The sequence below is a fragment of the Stegostoma tigrinum genome, chromosome 1 (genome assembly GCF_030684315.1).
Source record: "Stegostoma tigrinum isolate sSteTig4 chromosome 1, sSteTig4.hap1, whole genome shotgun sequence".
Classification (NCBI taxonomy): domain Eukaryota; kingdom Metazoa; phylum Chordata; class Chondrichthyes; order Orectolobiformes; family Stegostomatidae; genus Stegostoma; species Stegostoma tigrinum.
This window is the reverse complement of record NC_081354.1, coordinates 177,596,591-177,617,682: the sequence shown is the minus strand read 5'-3', so window position 1 is coordinate 177,617,682 and position 21,092 is coordinate 177,596,591. Positions and strand designations below refer to the sequence as shown.

Here is a 21,092-nt window from a genome sequence, read left to right as displayed (position 1 = left end):
AGGCCAGAAGCTAGTAATGCTGCGGTGACTAACTCTCCTCCTGACTCCTCAAAGTCTGTCCGCCACCTGCAAGGCACAAGCCAAGAGTGTGATGGAATATTCCCCACTTGCCTGGATGAGTGCAACCCCAACAACACTCAAGAAGTTTGACATCATCCAGGACAAAGCAGCCTGCTTGATTGGCACTATAACCGCAAGTATCCACTCCTGCCACCACCAATGCTCAGTAGCAGTAGTGTATAATATCTACAAGGTGCACTGTAGAAATTCAACAAAGATCTCCAGACAGCACCTTCCAAACCCATGACCACTTCCATCTCGAAGGACAAGTGCATCAGACACAGGAACGCCACCGCCTCCAAGTTCCCCTCCAAGTCACTCGCCATTCTGACTTGGATATATATTGCTGTTCCTTTACTATCGCTGGGTCAAAATCCTGGAATTTCCTCCCTAATGGAATTGTGGGTCAACCTCCAGCAGGATTGCAGTGGTACAAGCAGGCAGCTCACCACCACCTTCTCAGGGCGAATAGGGATGGGCAAGAAATGCCTGCCAGCCAACGATGCCCACATCCCTCAAATAAATGGAAAAAAGAGTATCTCGGTTTGCAGCTAATGAGCTCTGGAGCAGCCAACATGTGGTACAGATGAAGTCGTGATGAGTCACGAGGTCCACCAATGACAGCACATCGCTGTGCATGTCAATTTATTAGATCTTCAGTTTGTGTTTTTCAGTTTACCACTGATCTTTAGTTTTCAACCTGAAAATCTGTTTCTGCTGTTTAACCTTTAATCTGAAAACAAAAGTCCAAATAGGTTGGAGAGGAATGCACCTACCAATCACTGGAGACTGCCATTTAGGATTCTGGGGTTTGTCGACTGAGGCCACAGTGAATCATTCACTCTGCATTTCTGGCTGAAGATTGTTCTGAATACCCTATTTTGCTTTATCTTTTACACTGATTTTCTCAGCTACCCCCTTACCCCTTACGAAAGATTGATATATTTGGGGAGCTGCTTTCTGTAAAGTTGTTTAACTGTCTACCAGCTTTCGTGATTGTATGCAACAGGACTGCAAAGCTTAGATCTGATCTGTTGTGGAATTGCTAAGCCCTTGAGTTTTGTTAATTATAAAGTGCATACTTACAGTCAGTAGATGTGAACACCTAATGCTTTTGCTAATATACTTGTATGCATGATGGACCAGGTTTGAATATGGTTGGAGAATATAATCATGTGTACTGACTTGGAAATCAAAGTAGAATGAATACTGCTGGATCGACATAAATGTATGTGAATGTATCACATTCTTATTGGAAACTTATCTCTCAATAATACAAATTGTCTTGTAGCAAATCCAGAGAATTGTGCGCCATTTTGGGTACGCTTCCGCATACCCGAATAAGCATTTTGACAAAGAAGCTTAGTCTCTTACGGTCTTTTGAGGGATCAAAGAATTAAAACTGTTTATTTTCACCTCCATCACTTGCTCCTTATGCTGTTTGGCACACAGGTAGTCTTGTTATTATAATTTCACAGTTTCAGATACTGCTGGCATTCCTCTTATACTCATTGATTCAGCGTTGATCCATTGGCTTGATGTTAATTGTGGAGTAGGGATGTGCTGGCTGATGTGATTGCAGATTGTAGAGCTGGATGAACACAGCAGGCCAAGCAGCATCAGAGGAGCAGGAAAGCTGACTAGACCCTTCTTCGGAAATGGGGGAGGGGAAGGGTGTTGTGAAATAACCTTGAACAAGTTACCCTCTGGAAAGCCCTCAGTAGATCTCTCTCCCATTACAACTCTCGTAATCTCTTCGGCCCTGAAACTGCTCGACCACGACTCCACTTAACTTCTCCTTTATCCACCTTCTATACGCTTCCCTCCCTCTCCCAATTTATTTCAGAATCCCCTTCCCCTTCCCCATTTCTGAAGAATGGTCTCGGCCCAAAACATCAGCTTTTGATGTTCCTCTAATGCTGCTTGGACTGCTGTGTTCATCCAGCTTCACACAGTGTTCGCTCTGATTGCGGATTGTGTTGAAATACAACTGAATTGTTGCTGATGGCCCATAGTCTCTCATGGATGCCATTCTTAGGTTTCTAGACCAGTTCAAAGTCTGTCCGATTTAGCACAGTGACACATGGAAACGTTTAAAAAATATAGTAGTAACAGGAAGAGGCCACTTAGCCTTTCAGGTCTGCCCCACTATCCGGTATGATGGTGATGCTTTATCGTCCAACTTGGGACTCTGGTTTTGTTTTCTCCCAATACTCTGTGATCCCTTTAATCCTAAGAGCTTTATCCAACTCCTTGAAAACATTCCATCTTTTGACCTTAACAGCTTGCCATTGGCAGAGAACTCAACAGGTTCATCACTGAATTCTCCTCCTCTTAGTCCTAAATGGCCTGTTGTCATCCTTAAATTGTGACTCCTTGTTCTGCGCTACTCGGTCTTCAGGAACATCCTTCCTGTATTAATCCTGTTAGAATTACATAGGTTTATGGTCTCTCCCAACACGATGGGAATATCCTTGGTGCAGATGGAACTTTGTCTCCACAAAGACTTTGCAATGGTCATACTTACTGCCATGGACAGATGAATCTGCCAGAAGCAGATTGGCAAGGATGAGGTTAATTATGTTTTTCCTGCAAGTGCCACTCTGTGTTGGAATAATAACTCATCACCTGATATATCTGGGGTGATGATAGTATTGTCTGGTGCATTATCTGGAATATATGATAATATCAGACTGTGTTTGACTTGCTTTCAAAACTTGCCTCGTGAGACAGCGGCCTCTAATTCAGTGGCTGGAATGATGACAGTGTGAGCCGGGGTCAGCCGGGAATCTACGGTTTTGGTGTAAAAAAAAAACTTGCCTCATGAGAAAGCAGCCTCTGATTCACTGTGGGAGTGATGACAGCGTGAGGCAGAGGGCAGCTGGGAAGGTAAGGTTTTGGTATAAAAGACATGCCTCATGAAAATGCAGAGCGAAGGCTGAGCTGAAGCAAACGCGGACCTGGGGACTGATGAGTAAGTGAACTAAAATTTGTGCAGTGGCTAAACCCAAAATGCTCAACTCTAACCAAAAAAAAACTGTGGAGGCTTGATAAGGTATTTTTTGTCTGTCTCTTTATCTCTTTTGGCAGTCTAGAGTAGAGGGGATGGAAGCTAGGGCAGATGCAGGCTCTTCTTGTAGGATGTAGGAGGTACGGGTCACTACTAGTGTCCCTGCTGCCCTCACCTGCAAGAAGTGCACTCAATTCCAGCTCCTCTCAGACTATGTCAGGGAATCAGAGCTGGAGCTGGATGAGCTCTGGATCATTTGGGAGGCTGAGGGGGTGGTAGAGAGGAGTTACAGGGAGTTAGCCACACGTAAGTTACGGGATAAAGGTAGCTGTGCGACTATCAGGAGGGGGAAAGGGAATAGGCAGACAATGCAGGGATCCTGTGTAGCCGTTCCCCGCAATTGAAGATCTTTTATAGTGGGCAAAATATTGGAGAGGATTCTGAGAGTATTTATGATTATGTGGAAAAGCACAGTTTGATTAGAAGTAGTCAGCATAGCTTTGTGAGGGGCAGGTCATGCCTCACAAGCCTTATTGAATTCTTTGAGGATGTGACAAAACACATTGAAGGTAGCGCAGTGGATATGGTGTGTGTGGATTTTAGCAAGGTATTTGATAAGGTTCCACATGATAGGTTCATTCGCAAGATAAGGAGGCATGGGACTCAGGGAAACTTAGCAGCCTGGATACAGAATTGGCTGTCTAATAGAAGACAGAAGGTGACAGTAGATGGAAAGTATGCATCCTAGAACTGTGATCAGTGGTGTTCTGCAGGGATCTGTTCTGGGACCTCTGCTCTCTGATCTTTATAAATGATTTGGATGAGGAAGTCAAAGCGTTGGTTAGTAAGTTTGCTGATGACAGGAATGTTGGTGGAGTTGTGGACAGATGGAGGGCTGTTGTAGGTTGAAACAGGACATGTGGCGAAAATTTTGCTTCCTCACTCTGGCGAAGATCTTTGCTTCCTCACTCTCCATGGGAGTTGTACTGGAAGATTGGAGGGAGGCATACGTTGTTCCTGTTTTCAAGAAAGGGAATAGAGAAATCCCTGGAAATTAGAGACCGGTCAGTCTTAAGTCTGTGGTCAGAGATAATGGGAACTGCAGATGCTGGAGAATCCAAGACAACAAAATGTGAGGCTGGATGAACACAACAGGCCAAGCAGCATCTCAGGAGCACAAAAGCTGACGTTTCAGGCCTAGACCCTTCAGAGAGGGGGATGGGGTGAGGGTTCTGGAATAAATAGGGAGAGAGGGGGGAGGCGGACCGAAGATGGAGAGCAAAGAAGATAGGTGGAGAGAGTATAGGTGGGGAGGTAGGGAGGGGATAGGTCAGTCCAGGGAAGACGGACAGGTCAAGGAAGTGGGATGAGGTTAGTAGGTAGACGGGGGTGCAGCTTGGGGTGGGAGGAAGGGATGGGTGAGAGGAAGAACAGGTTGGACTGGTTTTGGGATGCAGTGGGTGGAGTGGAAGAGCTGGGCTGGTTGTGTGGTGCAGTGGGGGGAGGGGACGAACTGGGCTGGTTTAGGGATGCATTTGGGGAAGGGGAGATTTGGAAACTGGTGAAGTCCTCATTGATACCATTAGGCTGCAGGGTTCCCAGACGGAATATGAGTTGCTGTTCCTGCAACCTTCGGGTGGCATCATTGTGGCTGTGCAGGAGGCCCATGATGGACATGTCATCTAAAGAATGGGAGGAGCAGTGGAAATGGTTTGCGACTGGGAGGTGCAGTAGTTTGTTGCGAACTGAGCTGAGGTGTTCTGCAAAGCGGTCAAAATCTCCCCTTCCCCAACTGCATCCCTAAACCAGCCCAGTTCATCCCCTCCCCCCACTGCACCACACAACCAGCCCAGCTCTTCCACTCCACCCACTGTATCCCAAAACCAGTCCAACCTGTTCTTCCTCTCACCCATCCCTTCCTCCCACCCCAAGCCGCACCCCCATCTACCTACTAACCTCATCCCACCTCCTTGACCTGTCCGTCCTCCCTGGACTGACCTATCCCCTCCCTACCTCCCAACCTATACTCTCTCCACCTATCATCTTTTCTCTCCATCTTCGGTCCGCCTCCCCCCCTCTCCCTATTTATTCCAGAACCCTCACCCCATCCCCCTCTCTGTTGAAGAGTCTAGGCCCGAAACGTCAGCTTTTGTGCTCCTGAGATGCTGCTTGGCCTGCTTTGTTCATCCAGCCTCACATTTTGTTGTCTTACGTCTGTGGTCAGCAAGGTTTTGGAAAGAATTCTGAGGGATAGGATTTATAACTATTTGGAAAAGCATAGCGTGATTAAAGGGAGTCAGCACGGCTTTGTGAGGGGCAGGTCATGCCTTACAAATCTTACTGAGTTCTTTGAGGAGGTCACGAGACAGGTTGACGAAGGTCGAGCAGTGGATGTGATTTACATGGACTTCAGCAAGGCATTTGATAAGGTTCCTCACGGCAGGCTCATTCATAAAGTCAGGAGGTATGGGATACAGGGTGATTTGGCTGTCTGGATTCAGAATTGGTTGGCTGACAGGAGGCAGAGAGTGGTTGCAGATGGTAAGTATTCTGCCTGGAGGTCAGTGCTGAGTGGTATCCCGCAGGGGTCTGTTCTTGGGCCTCTGCTCTTTGTAGTTTTTATAAATGACTTGGATAAGGAGGTTGAGGGGTGGGTTTGTACGTTTGATGACACAAAGGTTGGAGGTGCCTTTGATAGTATCGAGGGCTATTGCAGGCTTCAGCGCAACATTGACAGTATGCAGAGCTGGGCTGAGAAATGGCAGATGGAGTTCAACCTGGATAAATGCGAATTGATGCATTTTTGAAGGTCGAACTTAAATGCTGAATATAGGATTAAAGGCTGGATTCTTGGCAGTGTGGAGGAACAGCGGGATCTTGGTGTTCGAGTGCAGAGCTCCCTCAAAGTTGCCACCCAAGTGGATAATGTTGTTAAGAAAGCATATGGTGTTTTGGCTTTCATTAACAGGGGGATTGAGTTTAAGAGCAGAACCCTGGTGAGACCACACTTGGAATACTGTGTCCAGTTCTGGTCGCCCTATTATAGGAAAGATGTGGAGGCTTTGGAGAGGGTGCAAAGGAGGTTTACCAGGATGCTGCCTGGACTGGAGAGCTTGTCTTCAGAGGAGATGTTGACTGAGCTCGGACTTTTCTCTTTGGAGAGATGGAGGAAGAGAGGTGACCTGATCGAGGTGTACAAGGTCATGAGAGGCACGGATAGAGTCGATAGCCAGAGACTTTTTCCCCAGTGCAGGATTGACTGCCACGACGGGTCATAGTTTTAAGGAGCTAGGAGGAAGGTATAAAGGATTTGTCAGAGGGAGGTTCTTCACCCAGAGAGTTGTGAGCGCATGGAATAGTTTACCAGTGGTAGTCGTGGAAGCGGAGTCATGTGTGACATTTAAGCGACTGTTGGACATGCACATGGACAGCAGTGAACTGAGGGGAATGTAGGTTAGGTTATTTTATTTTCGGATTAGGATTATTCCACGGCACAACATTGTGGGCCAAAGGGCCTGTACTGTGCTATACTATTCTATGTTCTATTTGACAGGATGCAGAGCTGGGCAAACAAGTGGCAGATGGAATTCATCCTGGAAAAGTGTGAAGGAATTCAGTTTGTAAGGTTGAATTTGAATGGCAGGATTCTTGGCCGTGTGGAGGAACGGAGGGATCTTGGGGTCCATGTCCATAGATCCCTCAAAGCTGCTACCTAAGTTGATAGGATTGTAAAGAAGACGTATGCTGAGTTGGCTATCATTGGCAGGGCAATTGAGTTTGAGAGCCATGAGGTTATGCTGCAGCTCTACAAAACCCTGGTTAGACCACACTTGGAATATTGTGTTCAGTTCTGGAAGCCTCATTATAGGAAGGATGTGGAAGCTTTCGAGAGGGTGCAGAGGAGATTTACCAGGATACTGCCTGGACTGGATGGCAAGTCTTATGAGCAAAGATTTGTAGGAGCTAGGGCTTTTTTCATGGGACCGAAAAAGGATGAGAGGTGACTTGATTGATCGTGTCCAAGATGATGAGAGGCATAGAGAGAGTGCATAGCTAGAGACTTTTTCCCAGGGCAGAAATGACTGTTAGGAGGAGGCATAATTTTAAGGTGATTGGAGGAAGGAATAGGAGAAATGTCAGAGGTAGGTTCTCTACTCCCACCCGTGGCAGTGCATTCCATGCATCCACCAGACTCTGTGTAGAGTCAGATATATATTAGGGACATGTAAGCGACTCTTGGATAGGTACGTGGATGATGGTAAAATGAAGGGTTTGCAGGTTAATAGGATAATAGGTCGGCACAACATCGTGGGCTGAAGGGCCTGTACTGTTCTGTGTTCTACGTACTTGTTTGAAAGAGCTCTCCCAATTTGATACGTGCTTCCAGATGTTGGTTTGGGGCACTTTGCAGATTTAATTTGCTGTTGGTGTTCTTGATGCTCCGGTTGGTGCAAGATGTTCCACCTGGTTTCGTTCCTTCTTTTGACACTGTTTTGAGGTTTGATTAAATGACTTGCTAATCTATTTCTGACATCAACTCAGAGTCAACCATGTTGCTGAGAGTCTGGAGTTATTTTTTGCTAAACCAAGGAGGGAGGCGATAGCCTTAGTGGTATAATCGTTGGACTGTAAATCCAGGCACCCAGGTAATGTTATGGTGACATAAACAAAGTTGCTGGAAAAGCAGCATCTGCGAAGGAGAAAACAGAGTTAAAGCATCAGGTCCGGTGACACTTCCTCAGAACTGGTTGCAGTTCTGAGGAAGGGTCATTGGACCCAAGACGTTAACTGTTTTCTCCTTCACAGATGCTGCCAAACTTGCTGAACGTTTCCAGCAACTTTGTTTTTGTTCCTGACTTACAGCCTCCGCAGTTCTTTTGGTTTTGATTAATCTTCTGGGGACCTGGGTTCTAATCCCTGTGGCACATGGTGGAATTTGAATTCAATAAAAATAAAATATCTGGAATTAAGAATGTAATGATGACCATGAATCCATTATCAATTGTTGGGGGAAAAACCCGTCTGGTTCACTAATGTCATTTAGGGAAGGAAACAACCATCCTTACCTGGTCTGGCCCACATGTGACGCCAGGCCCACAGCAATGTGGTTGACTCCGACCTGCACTGTGGGCAATTTGTGATGGGCAGTAAATGCTGCCTGGCCAGCAAAGTCGTCATCCATCATTGAATAAAGAATAAAACCAGGCAAGGATGTGGGGTTCCTTTCCCTAAAGGATATTAGTGTGTTGTTATGGCAAGCAAATGGTTTTATGGTTATCATGAGGCTATTAATTCATATTTTAAAACAATTTGTATTCCACCATTTGCAGTAGTGGTATTCAAACATTACTTGAGTCTCTTGGTCACTTGTCTTGACATAATACTGCTGTGCCATGAAGCCCCCTATTGTCGGTCCCCTCATACAATGTTCCAACAGTGCGCTTTTTAAGGAATTGCTCTTGAAACATCAAAAAGATTGACTTTGAATGGATGTAGTTTTAAAATTTACTTGATATTTGCTTTAACTCAGTAAGCCATGTAGTCTGGTGCCAAAAACTGACTTCCTGTGTATTACATTGGATGTTTTTCTCAGCATTGACTGTTTGTAAAAAATATTTTGCAGTTGTTTTCTGTCGTTACTGTTGGTGGCTGCTGTGGTGTGGAAGATTAAACAGAGCTGCTGGGCATCAAGGCGGAGAGAGGTAAGTTTGTGTTCACAGCAGTATCAACTGATTACCCCTCACTCCATTGCCACTAAATTGTATCTTTTAGATTTGTCCTTACTGACATGCTAACTTGCTAACTAATCTTAATGTTACATTATTTTGCTGCTTTACTTGTGCTGCATGATTTTGTGGCCACTATAACGGAGAGAAACAAATCTGCAAGATTAAACTTAGCTAGATTTACACTTCGAGTCCTATGGGCATGTGGGCTTTTAGGAAAGTGTAATAATGTAATTAACAACTTTCAGTGGTCCACTGACTTAAGGTACAGATCCTTAAAATGACATGATGCAATATTTGAAGAATACATTGATTAAATTATGATAAGATATGAAATGCAGCAAGTGCACTTTTATGGAACATACTTTGAGAAACAATTAAATATTAGATTAAATTCCCTACAGTGTGGAAACAGGCCCTTTGGCCCAACATGTCCACACTGCCCCTTGAAGCATCCCACCCAGACCCATCCCCCTATAACCCACACACCCCTGAAGACTATAGGCAATTTAGCATGGCCAACCCACCTAACCTGCACATCTTTGGACTGTGGGAGGAAATCAGAGCACCCGGAGGAAACCCATGCAGACACGGGGAGAATGTGCAAACTGCATACAGACAGTTGCCCGAGGTGGGAATCGAACCCGGGTCCCTGGTGCTGTGAGGCTGCAGTGCTAACGACTGAGCCACCGTGCCACCCCTTACATTTGAGTGTAGTTTCATTTGGCATTGCAACAATTGTGTTTGCCCAAGTGCAGTACCTTCAGATATAAATCAAAATGACAATTGCAATATTTGATCTTCGAGACTATGATGGATCATGCTGTTGATCTTCACATGATGCCTACTAGATACTTCATGTTAGGGTAGTGGTATTTGTCTGTTCTTTATTCCAAATGATTACCTTGCCAGACAATGGTTAATATTTCTTGAAAATGAAAGAACACAACAGGAAAAGTGACCCAACCATAGGTAACAAAATATTGAAAAAATGAGAAATGCATGGGAGGTGCAGTATGACATAGCTAAATGTGAAGTGATGTGTTTTGTCAGGAAAAACTGAATGGTACAGTATCATTTCAATGATGATGGATTCAGAAATGTTGATGTTACAAAGTGACCTAGGTGTCTTTGTACATTGACCGTGGAAAACAAAAATGCAGGTGTCAAAAACAGCAGGGCAAATGGTATGTTGTCTTTCACTTAGCGGGTTTGGGAGCAGGAACATGTAAGTCTTAGTACAGCTGTACAGGGCTTTGGTGAGACCACATCTGGAGTATTGTGCGTAGCTTTGATCTTAGGTTTTAAAAAAAAGCTCTACAAAAAGGGAGCGCAGCGAAGGTTCACCAGACTGATTCCTGGGATGGCATCACATTTGTTGTATGAGGAAAGATTTGGTCAGATGAGCCTGTGTTCACCGGAAGAATGAGAGGAACTCATTTTAAGGGTGAAATTCTGCCAGGGTGGACAGACTGGATGCAGGAGTAGTTTTGCCTGGCTGGACTTCCTGAACATGGGGTCACGGTGTCAGTACATCTAATCGGTCATTTCAGACTGGAATTAGAAGAGGCTTCTTCACTTGGAAGGTGATGAACGTGATGAGATTTCTACCACAAAAGCAATGCAAGCAAAATCACTGATTATATTTAAGAAAGAAATGGACATCGAAACATGCCAAAATTTGGGGCCAAAGCAGGAGCATGGCATTGAGATGGAAGACCATCCATGATCTTGTTGAATGGCAAAGTGTGCTTGCTGGGTTAAATACTCCACCATCTTCTATGTTCTGTTTCTATGTCATCAGGTCTTGAGTATAAACTGACATGCTTGGAATTATTTTCTATTAATAAATTAATTTTTGTTGCTGGAATGCATTACCTGACTAGCCTTTATGACTCTTAAAGCATAATGTTAAAGCTGTAAGTGGAAGCACAAATGAAGTCTTGCTTATAGTTCATGTCTCTTATTTATCTTGGGTTTTGTTGTGGACAGTTGAAATGCATACAACACTTCACGTTATTTTAGCTTTAGATTATTGAACACTGCAAGATTAAGTGTGGATTTAATTTACTTTGTTTTCCTGTGGGCGACTAAAATTTGCTGCTAATACCTAATGCAAATTTTCATGGGATAAACCAATAAAAAAATTCTAAGGCTATTTGTAAAGTTGCTGCTTTAAAATTTAGCTTCAAATTTTGGCCTTCCAAATTCACAATATTTAGAAATGTTCACTTTTTTGTTATAAGCTATTGGATGTGGAAGCCATAACAGTCAATGACAGTGCTGCTATAGTTTTGTTTTCTATCAGAATGTCAGGAAACAAATGCCTGCAGGAAATGAAGACATTGTAATTACTTGTGCATAAACATTTAATGCTGGAGAATGATGATAATGATATGGTATTTGGGTTTTTATGAATTACTGATAGAAAGGACAGGAACACAGAGTACTTGTATCTCGCATTTCATTCCACTTTTAAAGATGGTAATGATATTTGTTACTTTACAATCCTTTGGGATTTGGCCCAAGTCTGATGAGCTTTGGAAAACATTTACATAAGGACTTGCAACAATTGACCCCACTCCAACCGAACTCTGGGAACCTTTCTTTAAAACCTTTCTTACAGCTATGTTCTCGCTTCACCAACCTCCCATGTACGTGATCTTCATTTTTGCAATATGTGTTTATCTTTTAAGTTGCCCCATTTATTTTCTCAGTATTGAGAAATATTTAAAGTACCAATGGAATTTGTTTCTAATTGAGTATGACAGTTTCCCTTTGTCATCTGTGTTGAAATCATGTAAAATACATGTGTTTTCAAAATGCGTATAAGTCAATTGTCAATGAACTGAAGGATTTAGTTCATCGATAAATAGCAATAACTGAATATTAGCGGACAACTTTTAAAAACAAAATGAAAAAAACTAATATAATATTGGTCCGATCTTGAGGGTTGAAATATGAAAGTTGTTACAGCCCTACAGAGCCTGGTGTGAACTGCATTTCTTGCTGGCTTTGGCAGAGTTATGAAATAGATTTGCCTTATGATGCTAGAGCTAAAATGGTGTAAACTAAGTAGACAGTGTGCAGAAGCTAATCAACTATTTCCTTGAATGTCAAACAAGTAGGGACGATTGCGTTACACTAAAGTTGATACTTCTAAGAATGGACCACGTCCTCGGGTGGGAATAGTTGAGAAGAAGCACTTCTTCCCAAACTGGAAAAGTCCAAAACTCCTCTTCCTTCCCCACCAAAATGAAAAGCTGTTGTCTGAGATGAGTAGAAAACATAAGAACTAAGATGGGCAGATCTTTATTGGCAACAATATTAGCATTATCAGACCCAAACTGGATTAATGGAATTAAAATACAAATTACCCATGATTCCATTGAATTATGTAATAAGCTTGAAGAGTTGAGTGGTCTTTCCTGTTTCTATTGCAGTCTGTTCAGGCATCAGAGAGTTGTGTGTGACCACTGCTGTTAGCCAATTAAAAGAGTAAAGTACAGTTTTTACAGTGCTTGTATTACTGGCAAAACCATTGACCAGAGTAAGATATTTTGGATCAGTTATCAAGCTAAATCTGTACTCGAGCACTGGGTCAGTTTTGGCAGGGAGTTGGTCGACTAATTCAGCCAGCATTCAAGATATTCTGTACTTGGTGCTTTGGCAGAAATTTCAGTAGGAGTATTTGCAATATCTTGAGAAAGGTTATTGTCTTTTTAATGTACTAACAACTCTGCAGAAGTAACGACTGTGTCACTCTATTATGAAAGGTATCCTTCATGTCTTATTGTGGAGTACTGTTCGGGAGATCTTGCAGTTGTTAAATTATGAGCTTGCAATGCTGCAGTTTCAGTTTATTGATCTCTGCTACTGTTCGGTAAAACTTAGTTTAAGGTTCCCTAAATCTTCGATTAAAATTAATGTGGGAGAAACAAAGTCAAGACAAGGCCTAGAGTAAAAGGCAAAAAGCTCAAGGCTAACTTGATGTTTAACACTGGCTGTGCAGCACAAATATTTTTTGTCTGGGGAAAGGATTCTGTTCTATAAAAGCGTGAATAAGCTCTTGTACTTTTTTAAATTGCAACGAAGCTGGTTAAAATGGATGACTGAAGTTAAAAGCATTAACTGAGAGTTACAAATTCTTCTGTGTAGTTGAGATGAATGGAATGGCTTCAAACTTTCGTGGGCGGAAGATTTCTGTAATTTTCTGCTACTGTAGTAAATATCAGAGCTCCTTTTAAAATGATGTGATTGTCATTTCGTAAAATTCATAATCCAGCACCAATGTGGTGGTAGAAAAATATCAAGAATAAGTCTTGGAAAATTTCCCATCACCCAAAAATAAACAACGACTCAAGAGACTTTTGACAGGAAACTGAGTTTTGTTGAAATGTTAATTTTAATATTTGGATAAAATGAGCTATTCTGTAAGGGTACAGAACAGCCAATGACTGATGCTGTGATGCAAAAATGATCAATTACTGACTGGCCTGGAATTTAATTGAGAAATTTTCAGCCTGAACAATTCTAATTTACTTAATAACTTGAATGACCTAGAGAAGTGATATAGATTCATACAGTGCAGAAAAGGACCTTCAACCTTAGTGTCTGCACCAACATAACTGCCACTGAAAGCACGCTAACAGCAATATCCTGCGCTTGTCCCATGTCCTTAAATGTTATGATGTTTGAAGCACGCATCCAAATTTTTTATAAAAGGTGGCAATGTTTCTAGTCCTCGCTACCTTCTCCAGCAGTGCATTCCAGATTCCCACCACTCGTTGAGTGAAAATGTTTGTTCCAAATCCCCTCTGAATCTCCTGTCCCCTTTCGCTGAAAATTCTGACAGTGACATAATCTACCCCTGGTGAACCTTTTGGTTTTATAACCATCTGAGTTTAATAGTAGGGATCATTAACTGAAATCAGTTTTGGTTTATTTTGGAGGATCATTGTAAGTGAGTGGCTTTCTTCAAGGATGAAAAATTTGCGTGTTTCATGTAACATGCCTCCCTTGTTCTTCCATAAGCTGTAAGTTTGGTATTTTTAAGTACTGTTTCTCATCCCTCATCACTTAACATCTTGCAATTGATGTACTTTATTCAAGTTTAATCTGTTTTCCAAACTCTGAAACTTTGCTTCTAGTTTTGTTCCTCCTGGAATTTTGACTTTTAAAATTGAAAGTTATTCTCTCCCACTCTCCCCTTCTTGATCTGCATTGGCTCCATATTTTACTATGTGTGTTTTTCTTCAAAAAAATGTTTTAAGCTGCCTCGTCTCTGACGAGCAGCAGGACTTACTGGCGGACCTTTACTCTACAATTCTGCTTTATTTAATGTGCTCTGTCTTGTGAAAAATATATTCCCAAATGAACGACTGTTTCAATTTGGAGTATTTCACTTAAGGTTAACGAGTTTTAAGATTTGTAGCTCAGGTTGAGGTTCTGGATGTAAGTTTGCTCACTGAGCTGGAAGGTTCATTTTCAGACGTTTCGTCACCATTCTAGGTAACATCATCAGTGAGCCACCGATGAAGCGCTGGTGTTATGTCCCGCTTTCTATTAATCTGTTTAGGTTTCCTTGGGTTGGTGATGTCATTTCCTGTTCTTTTTCCTCTGAGAAAAAGAACAGGAAATGAGATCACCAACTCAAGGAAACCTAAACAGATAAATAGAAAGTGGGACATAACACCAGCGCTTCATCGGAGGCTCACTGATGATGTTAACTAGAATGGCGTCTGAAAACGAACCTTCCAGCTCAGCGAGCAAACTTACATCCAGAACTTAAGGTTAAATCTAGAATATCAGACTCAACTTGCATGTTCAGTTACGAGTTCTGATCTGGCACTCTGGCAGTTGGCGTGGTCATTGGTCCTAATTAGATTTTGTTTACTTATACTGCTGCGTATTTGTTGGGGTAAATTTCTGTTCTCATCGTTATCTCTCTCAAGCTGAAATGAGTACTTTGATCTTGGCAAGAGGGACTTAGATTGCACATTTTTTGCTCTATTAACTAGAGCTTTATGAAATTTGATTATCACCTCTCTTGATGTGTATCCTACAAGATTTGTGTAATTTCTCATCGAATTGGCTTTGTTCATTCCTGCTCTCATCAATTCATTACTTTTCACATCATGTTCACAAATATCTTTTAGATTTATTTTTGGCTTCAACTTGCACTTTTCAGCACGAGTTATCCCTACATCCAGCTTCTTCATTGAGTATAACTCATTGCAGTTGTTGTTGCGATGCTCCTAATCTCATTCCCTTCCTCCTACAATTTGACCTTTAGACCAAAATGTGGCCTGTCCAGTCGTCACACAAATCAGTACTCTATAAATGCAATTTTCTTCCTTCCCGTTTTATCAGAGCTACATCAGCACCACATCAATACCTTTTGTGGTCTTGGAAAATCCCAGAGACCTTGGTAACTAAACAACTGGTTGTGCGACGTAGCTGCTGTCAGGATGTGTCTTCACCATGGTAATAATATGATGACTAAATAAACTGTTTGGTGGTTGTTGAAAGATAGATTTTTGCTAAGCAAGAGAATTTTTTCGTAATAAAACAAGATGCCTTGGTCCTGAGTCCATCTGAAAGAACTGACTACTGCCTCAGTTAAACTTGCATTGGATAGACCATACAAAACTTCCTTGGCACTTCCCCGTATGTCTTTCAATAGATTGTGTGTTCAATTCTCTAGAATGTGACTGCAGTTAAGGAGGAGAAGCCATAACACCACCTCAATCAATTTGGAGATGGGCAGCATTTCTTTTAAATTGTTTGAAATGTACCTAAATATGACCTTGCATGCTGTGAGTAATTGTGTTCTATAAATTATATGCAGCACCATGAAATATTTTACTCATTAAATGGCTTTGTTGGAATGTATGCATTCCATTACCATTATCTCCACATTGTGCCTAATTCTTCCCTTATTTAACTATATCTGTCTTCCCCAAATTTCACGCACACTCAGCTGTTGTACTTCATTTGCCCTCATTGGCCCTATTCACTTGTTCATGGGGAAGTACAAGGCAGACTGATGAACTGATATTCTGAGAATTTAGTTCTTATTTATTTCATTTTCATAACCGTCTAGTCATTGCTCATATAGTCATACAGCACAGAATAAGGCCTTCAGTTCAACCAGTCCATGGGGAAGATAATTCCAAACTAAACCAGTCTCACCTGCCTGCCCCTTGCCCATATCCCTCCAAACCTTTTCTGTTCATATATCCATCCAAATATCTTTTAAACATTGTGATTTTACTGGCATCTAGCACTTCATCGGGAAGTTTATTTGATATGCGAACCATCGTCTGTGTGAAATATTTACCTCCTTAGCCTTCTTTAAATCGCTGTCCTTTCACCTTAAAAATCCCCCATCTCAGGGAGAAGATAACTACCATTAACTGTCTATTCATGTAGCTCTCGTACACCGCGATGGTTGTGTTCTTGTGCTGTAGAAAATTGCGATATAGGGAAATAGTTATAGAAAATCACTATACTGTAAATTGGAAAGTTTGCAGTATCCAGACAGCATTCATTATTTATTAATCGCATTGCAGCCAATTAGCGTTAACGAAACATGCATTTACAGCAGAACTACTTGTACTTCTCATTATTTAATAAACCTCTAGGTTGCCTCTCAACCCCCTGTGCTCCAGTGGAAAAAGTCCCAGTCTGTCCAGCCTTTCCTTATCACTCAAATCTTCCATACTTGGCAACATGCTGGTAAATCTCATATGAATCGTCTCCAGCTTAATAATATCCTTCCCAGAACCAGGCACTGTATTTCAGAAGAGGCCTCACCAATGTCCTGTACAATCTCAACATAATGTCCCAACTTAAATTTTCAAAGGACTGAGCAATGAAGGCAGATGTGCAAAATGCCTTTTTAACAACCCTGTCCATATGTTTTGCCAACTTGAAAGTATTATGTACCCGCACTCTTAGGTCCCTCTGTTCTACACTGAAGGCCCTACCGTTAATTGTATATGCCCTACCCTTGTTTGTTGTACCAAAATGCAATACCTCACATTTATCCAGATTGAATTCCTTCTGCCATTTTTCAGCCCATTGACCCATTTGATCAAGATCCGCTTTTAATCTTAGGCTTCTCCTCATCTGTAACGCCACGAATTTTGGTGTCCCTTGCAAACTTACTAACCATGCCTTCTATGATTTCATCCAAATCGTTTAGAGAAATGACAAACACAAGAGGAGCCGAACCAATTCTTGTGGAACACTGCTAGTGATGAGCCCCCAGTCCAAAAAACAACCCTCCATCACTATGTCTTGCATTAAGCGAATTACGTATCCCATGTGACTTAACTTTACTAGTTAATTTACCATGTAGAATCTTGTCCAAGGTTTTACTGAAATCCAGATAAACTTCTGTCATCATCAACGTTTTTGGTAACTTGCTTAAAAACGACTCAGTCAAGTTTGAGGGATATGAGTTTCCATGCACACAACCATGCTGACTATCCCTGATCAATTTTTACCTCTCTAAATGTTCACAAATCTTGTCATATATAATCACATCCAACAATTTACCCACAACTGAAGTCAAACTCCTCAAACAGCACCTCGCAGCTGACTTGAGAAACCCAGTGGAATGGAGATCAAATCTATCACCACCGTTTTATATCTATGTCATGCCTTTAATGTGGTAAAACAACACAAAGCAATTTCAGAGGAAAGTTAGCAAGCAAAATTGGACAGTGTTAGCAGTGCATATTCATGTAATTTCCAGTCAGCTTTTTATAACACCACATGAAACTCGAAGTTGCAGCTCTTTGTCTCACTCTGCTTTTTTTAATCCTCTTTTTAGTTTTATAATTGACTTGTAAAGGTGAAGTCACCAGGCGGTCCATTGAAATCATGCCGCAATAAGTTTGCGTAATTCAATTGGTCTCAGATTTCTACTGTGTCGTTCTGCAAGTTTATTTCTGTCATGTCCATCCAGTTTCCTTGGAAATCCTCATCTGTTGACACTGCCCTTTGTGCATTTTGTATTCTATGTCATTATCACTCATGAACTGAAAAGTTTATTCTCAAATCACCTCTTAGCATCTCCTAAATCTGTGTTGCCCAGCCCTTGCACCATTGACTAATTAAAACAGCTTTTGTTTGTTGATCTTCTGTGAAATTGTGAACCTCTATATTTCTATCAAATTACCCTTTGCTATCCTTGAAGTAAAAAATGTCACCATTGGATTCTCCAACATAAATTTGTAGTTGAAATTCCTTAGTGTTGCTCTTTAGCCAAATCTCTTGACACCCTCTCAGGAACACTGAAGTGGTTTCCCAAAGGTGGAGATCATAAATGGACCTAATACCCTAATTGCAGCCAAACCAAAGCTTTCTCAAGATTGAACAAACCTTCCCTGCTTTTTTTTTTCCAAGTTGACGCCTCTATTTATTTGTCAATCCTAAAATTGCATATGTATTGTAATACTCACTGTCCTGCTAAAAACTCAAATGAATCCCCTTGATGCCTCTGTCCCTGTACACTCTTTGGAACTGTGCCCTTCTGCGTTGGTTGCCTTCCCCTACCCTTCTGCCAAATGTAACCCCTCATACTTCTGGCTTCCACGGTGGCTCTTTGTTGAGCACTGCTGCCTCAGAACATCAGAGATTAGCTGTGGTAAATGTAGGGTTGCAGGGATAGGGTAGGAGTGGGTCTGCATGGGATGCTGTTCGGAGGGTCAGTGTGGACTTCATGGGCTGAATGGTCTGCTTCTACACTGTGAGGATTCTATGATTCTCTTTATTAATTCTTAATTTATAATTATAGTAAAACATCCCTGTTCCCTGCACTCAAATCCCCTTGTTATGGCTGCAAACATACAGTTTACCTTTTTTCCATTTGTGGGATCTGGGTGTTGCTGGCTGGCCAGGAATTCTTGTCCATCCCTAGCTGTCCTTGAGAAGGTGGTGGTAAGCTGCCTTTTGAACTGCTGCAGTCCTCTTGCTCTGGGTTGACCCACAATGCTATGGGAATTCCAGGTTTTTGACCCAGCGACATAAAGGAGCAGCGATATATTTCCACATCAGGATGGTGAGTGACTTGGAGATGATGCTGTGCCCATGTTTCTGCTGCCCTTGTCCTTCTAAATGGAAGTGGTCATGGATTTGGATGGTGCTGTCTGAGTGTCTTTGGTTTTCCTGCAGTGCATCTTGTGGATAGTACACACTGGTGCTACTGAGGGTCAGTGGAGGAGGGATTGAATGCTTTTAGATGTAGTGCCAGTCAAGCCAGCTGCTTTGTCCTGGATGGTGTCAAGCTGCTTGAGTGTTGTTGGCAAGTGGGGAGTATTCCATCACACTCATGACCTGTGCCTTGTAAATGGTGGACCGGCTTTGAGGAGTTAGGCGAGTTACTCGCTGCAGTGTTCCTTGCTTCTGGCCTGCTGTTGTAGCCGCTGTGTTAGTGTGGTGAGTCCAGTTGAGTTTCTGGTAGATAGTTGATAGTGGGGGATCCATTGAATGTCAAGAGGAAGTGGTTAGATTGTCTCTTATTGGTGACGGTCATAGCCTGGCATTTGTCACTTGTCAGCCCAAGCCTGGATATTGTCCAGATCATGTCGCACATGAACATGGACTGCTTCAGTCTCTGAGGAGTCCCAAATGGTGCCAGACATTGTGCAATCATTGGCAAACATCCCCACTTCTGACCTTACGATGGAGGGAAGGTCATTGATGAAACTGAAGATGGTTGGGCCTAGGACACTGCCCTGAGGAACGCCTGCAGAGATGTCCTGGAGCTGAGATGATTGACCAACAACCACGACCATCTTCCTACGTCAGGTATGGCTCCAACCACCAGAGCATTTGCCCCTGATACCCGTTGATTCCAGTTTTGCCAGGGCTCCTTGATGCCACACTCTGTCAAATGTAGCTTTGGTATAAAGTGCTGTCAGTCTCGCCTTACATATGGAATTCAGCTCTTTGGTCCATGTTTGAACCAAGGCTGCAGTGAGATCAGGAGCTGAGTGGCCCTGGTGGAACCCAGACTCTGTGTTGCTGAGTAGGTGCTGCTTGATAGCACTATTGATGACACCTTCCATCACTTTACTGATGATCGAAGGAGATTGATGCGGCAGTAATTGGCCAGGTTGGATTTGTCCTGCTTTTTGTGTACAGGACCTTCCTTGGTAATTTTCCACATTGTTGGGTAGATACCAGTGTTGTAACTGTGCTGGACCAGCTGGCTCGGGGAGCGGCAAGTTCTGGAGCACCAGTCTTCAGCACTGTTGCCAGAATGTTGTCAGGGCCGGTAGCCTTTGCAGTGCCCAGTGTCTCCAACTGTTTCTTGATATCACGAGGAGTGAATCGAATTGGCTGAAGACTGGTATGTGTAATGCTGGTGATCACTGGAGGAGGCCAAGATGGATCATCCACTCAGCACCTCTGGTTGAAGATTGCTGCAAATACTGCAACCTTATCTTTTGCGTTGATGTGCTGGCCTCTTCATCTTTGACGATGGGGATATTTGTTCTCAAAGAATTGTGTCTGTATTTACAGGAACATCTTCCAGATCAGTTTCTTCTGAATGTGGGTCTCCTGCACATTGACATTTATGTTACATTTCTTCAGGAAAGTCTTAATGAATCTTTAAAACACTTTTTCTTTGTCCTCGAATTCCATTTCTTGAGCTGGCGCAAAGATGACTTGATTTGGCAGTTGGAACTCAAGCTCCTTAAGTGCGTGGTCAGTCCGGCAGCTTCGTTTTGGATAATTGTGGCCTCCATATTGGTGCTATTGACTGCCTCAAGGATGCTGATGTTAATATACTTAGCTTCCCAGTTGATAAAGAGATGCTATGTCAAACAATGTTGATGGTACTCCTCAGGTGTCTTGAGTTGGAATCTATATGTCATCTAAATTTTGGAGCCATATAGAAGAGTTGAAAGGATTTGATTTATTTATTGTCTTATGTATTTTGTTACAAAATACTATGATAAGTGTTGTATCATGTCGTCACTCTCCAGCGCCATCTTAAAACAGCAAAATAAACCAAAGCATAGAATAAAGGCAGAAAAATTAAGTAAAAAACGTTCAACCCAAGAGTAATAACTTATGCACAAGATCTTTGTATCAGCGCAGATGTCATCGTTATCAAAGACTCATCCAAAGGCGATGCATGCAGACTGGATGTGATTGTTGAATATTCGCTTCAACGTCAGCCTTTGATAGGTAGCTTCCCAGATGTGGGAAATATTCCATGTTTAGGAGGATTTCTCTGTTCATCTCAATGAAGCGATAGACTGGAACTTGACCTT

The 21,092-nt window shown here is 42.4% G+C and overlaps 1 protein-coding gene across 3 annotated transcripts in view; it reads left to right on the top strand.

Annotated features, from left to right (window-relative positions):
* The window catches only part of atrn (attractin), a 361,852-nt gene that overhangs the window by 221,145 nt on the left and 119,615 nt on the right, over positions 1 to 21,092 (top strand). For all 3 annotated transcript variants that reach the window (XM_059650378.1, XM_059650382.1, XM_059650379.1), the window contains exon 26: positions 8,694 to 8,772. In XM_059650378.1, coding sequence (XP_059506361.1) covers positions 8,694 to 8,772 — 79 coding nt within the window. The remainder of the gene's footprint in view (positions 1 to 8,693; positions 8,773 to 21,092) is intronic.